General features: G+C 51.9%; 1 protein-coding gene across 1 annotated transcript; it reads left to right on the forward strand.

The window, feature by feature from the left end:
• Positions 1-4: 4 nt before the first annotated feature.
• On the forward strand, positions 5-4,565 carry LOC110577378 (keratin, type II cytoskeletal 6A; the record flags this gene model as incomplete). The annotated part of the gene is made up of 9 exons (XM_021686669.2): positions 5-496; positions 1,411-1,625; positions 1,976-2,036; positions 2,197-2,292; positions 2,416-2,580; positions 2,787-2,912; positions 3,750-3,970; positions 4,182-4,216; positions 4,330-4,565. Coding segments are annotated over 9 exons (1,647 nt in total), but the record flags the coding sequence as incomplete, so codon positions are not given.
• Between the last annotated feature and the right edge of the window lie 80 nt (positions 4,566-4,645).

Raw genomic sequence — 4,645 nt, forward strand, 5'->3', positions numbered from 1 at the left:
TGGCTTTAGTGCCAGCTCAGCCAGAGTCCCAGGGGTCTGCCGCTCTGGCTTCAGCAGCGTCTCCGTGTCCCGCTCCAGGGGCAGTGGTGGCTTCGGTGGAGTGTGTGGAGGAGCCAGCTTTGGCAGCAGGAGCCTCTATGGCCTGGGTGGCTCCAAGAGGATCTCCATCGGAGGGGGCAGCTGTGCCATCAGTGGCGGATATGGGGGCAGAGTTGGAGGTGGCTTTGGCTATGGAGGTGGAGCCGCAAGTGGATTTGGTTTTGGTGGTGCAGCTGGGGGTGGCTTTGGGCTCGGTGGTGGACCCGGCTTTGCTGGTGGCTATGGGGGCTCTGGCTTCCCTGTGTGCCCCCCTGGAGGCATCCAAGAGGTCACCGTCAACCAGAATCTCCTCACTCCTCTGAACCTGCAAATCGACCCCACCATCCAGCGGGTGAGGACTGAGGAGCGGGAGCAGATCAAGACCCTCAACAACAAGTTCGCCTCCTTCATCGACAAGGTGAGCCAGGAACACCTGCCTCCACTGGGATTTCAGAGTCCCCAAACTAGACAACCAACAAATGTCCTGCCAGGGGGAGACTCAGGAGGGAGGCAGAAGGGGACTGAGACTAGCTCTCCCCTGGGATGCCGGTTGGGCTCCATGTCCACAACAGGCAGAGGTGATGGAGATCATTTAAAACCACTGGGTCTCTTAAGTGTCCTTCATCCCTGCCAGGGAAGAATACTCGACTTTTGATAAGCATGAAGCAAGATAAGGCAGTCAGAGAACGGAATGGGTTAGCTTTACCTTCTGAAGATTCCTAGAGACTAAAAAAATAATGCCGGTGGAACTCTCCTCGAGGACTCTGGGCATGAGGAAAAGAGTGAAAAGAAAAAGAAAAGAAAGGGATTTCTGCCTGGATGAAATGTTTATATATCCCTAGAAATACTAACCGTGTAGAACCGGAGCATGACTATTAGAGCGTTTGTTGCAGAGGAGAACCATGTACCAAAACAGAAGTTTTAGTGATTGGAATCCAATCATTGACTAAATTGGACTTAATCATTAGATTCTGCACATTTAATACGCCTTTAACTGAGGTATGATTTAAAAAGAACTTTGTGCAACGTAACAGGGTAATGTGTGATTGTGCTTTTCAATGAAAACAGAGGAAATGCTGAACGTCACTGATAGGCTACATAGCTTAGCCGGTGAGAAAACCTCATAGGTGATGGAAGAATTTCACAGCAGGATCACTGGGGTGGGAAGGAAATAGGTTTGGGGGCCCAACACTGTCAGCCTGATCCTCTGTACATGCTCTGTAGTAGCCCAGGAGCTGGGTGACATCCCAGGCACGCCTGGGCACCTGACAACTCCTATCTCTTTCTCCTTTGCTTTCTCCGGCAAGTAACCACCTTGTTGTCTTCCTCCAGGTGCGGTTCCTGGAGCAACAGAACAAGGTCCTGGACACCAAGTGGACTCTGCTCCAGGAGCAGGGCACCAAGACCGTAAGGCAGAACCTGGAGCCCTTGTTTGAGCAGTACATCAACAACCTCAGGAGACAGCTGGACAGCATCCTGGGGGAGAGAGGCCGCCTGGACTCAGAGCTGAGGAACATGCAGGATACAGTGGAGGACTTCAAGAACAAGTGAGTTCAAGGAGAGAAAGGGGTTCAGTTCCCTGAAGCGCACACTTGAAGACTACCAGGTGACCAGGTCTAGAGGTGGGCATGGTTCCATAGGGAAACAGGCCCATGGAAATGAAAATCACAACTATTACCTAAAAACAACCCCAAAAGAACAAATGGGCCACAGAGGTGGGTGGGGAGAGAAAAGATAGGAGGAATTGAGGGAGCACCAAAAAATCGTTTTTGTGGCTCAATGGCAGGAAAGCTCAATTTGGATATATCTGTTTTATGGAAGGTTGGGATCCCGGGCTGATCTTGCTGTATCATCTTCACCACTGGCTCAATTGTGTCTTACCCTGTTCTAATTCTAGATATGAAGATGAAATCAACAAGCGCACAGCAGCAGAGAATGAATTTGTGACTCTGAAGAAGGTGAGCCGATGAAGGTCTGGGGATCGTGTTCCTTTGTAGAGGGAGAGGACTCTGGGTCTTTGCACACATCCAGAGGGGAATAGATGGGGAGACTAAAAGGTGTTCAGACTGGGAAGGAGGGCTCGGCTGACTCACTCCAAGTTGTTGGCTTTTTCCCCAGGATGTGGATGCTGCCTACATGAATAAGGTTGAACTGCAAGCCAAGGTAGACACTCTCACAGATGAGATCAACTTCACCAGAGCCTTGTATGACGCAGTAAGCATCTCCACTCCTCTTTTATTTGCTGTGATGGGGCTCTGCAAAGGGTGGAAGATCTTGGGGTTGGATACCTCTGGAATGCCACAGGAGAAGATGATCTGATGATCTTCTGCTCTGCAGGAACTCGCTCAGATGCAAACCCACGTCTCTGACACTTCTGTGGTCCTGTCCATGGACAACAACCGTAACCTGGACCTGGACAGCATCATCGCTGAAGTCAAAGCCCAGTATGAGGAGATCGCTCAAAGGAGCCGGGCTGAGGCTGAGTCCTGGTACCAGAGCAAGGTGAGCCTTGAGTTGACAGCTGCCCAGGAATGCCTGGGTCCCCTACCTGAACACCAGCAAGGCTACAAAACAACAACTTTCCCTAAAATCCCTTGGGGAGAAGCCACTAGGTCCAAGTGTGTTAAATGCCTGGTTCTGAAGTCAAGTCACCGTTAGCATGTGAAAGCCCACATACACCGCCTTGTCTCTCTCTCTCTGGATTCCAGTATGAGGAGCTGCAAATCACAGCAGGCAGACACGGGGATGACCTGCGCAACACCAAGCAGGAGATTTCTGAGATCAACCGCATGATCCAGAGGCTGAGATCCGAGATCGACCATGTCAAGAAGCAGGTATGGTAGGGGGCTCTGGAGAGTAAAAGCATCCTTTCCTTGCTACACCACCAGGTGGTCATCAGCCACCATTTGGGAAATGCTGGGAATTGAGGGAACAGCAGAGAGAGGAGGACACGTAGCTCCCACCCTTGTGAGTTCCCACAGGTTGGGACACACGGATGCCAACACTACAGAATGATACAATCAGGTGACAGGAACAATCCCAGTTAGTCTGACTGTAAAAAGATAGTCTTGGGGCTTTTAAAAGATATTACGTAAGGAGAATGGTTGGTTTAGGAACATAAGAAACAAGTCAGGGAAGAAAAGGGGAAGCCAGAAGGGGAGCAAGATTGTCCCAAATCTGCTCAAGATTCAGCTGAAAAAGAAAGTTGAGCAAGGATCCAGGGTGATGATCAGTGTTGCCCAAGTGTGTTAGAATCCCTTAGGAGTGAGGAAGGCAAGATCTCCACAGCTCCATAGGACACTCGTCTCCTTAAGTGAGGATGCTCCTTATTTTGTATAAGTTAGTGTGGCATCCACATGAAGTCCTCAGAAAAGGTCTTGGTCTGGCTTTGGAGACAGCACTCAAAAGAAATGAGTGGGTCCATTTCTTCCAAATCTGCTGGTATTTTGTCCAGTGCAGTGCAGGATGGTTAAAAAAGGGCACAAGTTTTCTCCTATGGGTCCCAGACAAGCTAACTTGTGCAGAACAGAAAAAGACTGGGCAAAAAGAGGCAGAAGTCCCTTTCTATGATATCTGGGCACTGGAACTCTACCTCACTAGAAAGAAGAAGTGTGGTTAGTCTCCTCCGGAGGACTGAATCACAAGTTCATTCTCCTGTGTTCCTCCTCTAGTGTGCCAACCTGCAGTCCGCCATCGCTGATGCTGAGCAGCGCGGGGAGATGGCCCTCAAGGATGCCAAGAACAAGCTGGCTGAGCTGGAGGACGCCCTGCAGAAGGCCAAGCAGGACATGGCCCGGCTGCTGAAGGAGTACCAGGAGCTGATGAATGTCAAACTGGCCCTGGATGTGGAGATCGCCACCTACAGGAAGCTGCTGGAGGGCGAGGAGTGCAGGTGGGGAACTCACACAAGCCCCTCAAACATCTTGGATCCATGTTCAGGATGTCAGGCCATGAGGCTCCCTAGTTATGGCCATAATGGCTGCTCTCAGAGAACCATTTCAAAGGCAGCTTCCCCATGGGCTCTCCTCACATCGACGCTTCCCACTCTGGTCCACTGGTAGCTCTCTGAGGTCTCATGCTCCCTGTGTTTTCTCCCTTCCTAGGCTGAGTGGGGAAGGCGTTGGACAAGTCAACATCTGTAAGTACCTTTGCTCGCCTCCCTCCCTTGCCCTTGTGCTCTTCTGACTGGACTGAGGCTGGCAGAGTGAGCTCACCGTGTCCTGGGTGTCTTTGTCCCTGTCCCCTTCACAGCTGTGGTGCAGTCCACCATGTCTGGCGGCTATGGCAGCGCCAGCGCTATGGGCGGTGGCTCAGGCCTGGGCGGAGGCAGCGGCTACTCCTACGGCAGCGGCCACAGCCTTGGAGCCGGCTTCAGTTCCGGCAGTGGCAGAGGCATGGGGGGTGGCTTCAGCTCCTCTGGGGGCAGCAGCTCCACCATCAAATACACCACCACCTCATCCTCCAGCAGGAAGAGCTACCAGCACTAAGTCCTGCCATCGGCTCTTGGTCCCACGTTGTCCCCGTCGATAGCCGCATTGCCCTCTCTCAGGCTACTTCTCTTCTCCTG

Source organism: Neomonachus schauinslandi, unplaced genomic scaffold (genome assembly GCF_002201575.2).
Source record: "Neomonachus schauinslandi unplaced genomic scaffold, ASM220157v2 HiC_scaffold_2759, whole genome shotgun sequence".
NCBI classification, from domain to species: domain Eukaryota; kingdom Metazoa; phylum Chordata; class Mammalia; order Carnivora; family Phocidae; genus Neomonachus; species Neomonachus schauinslandi.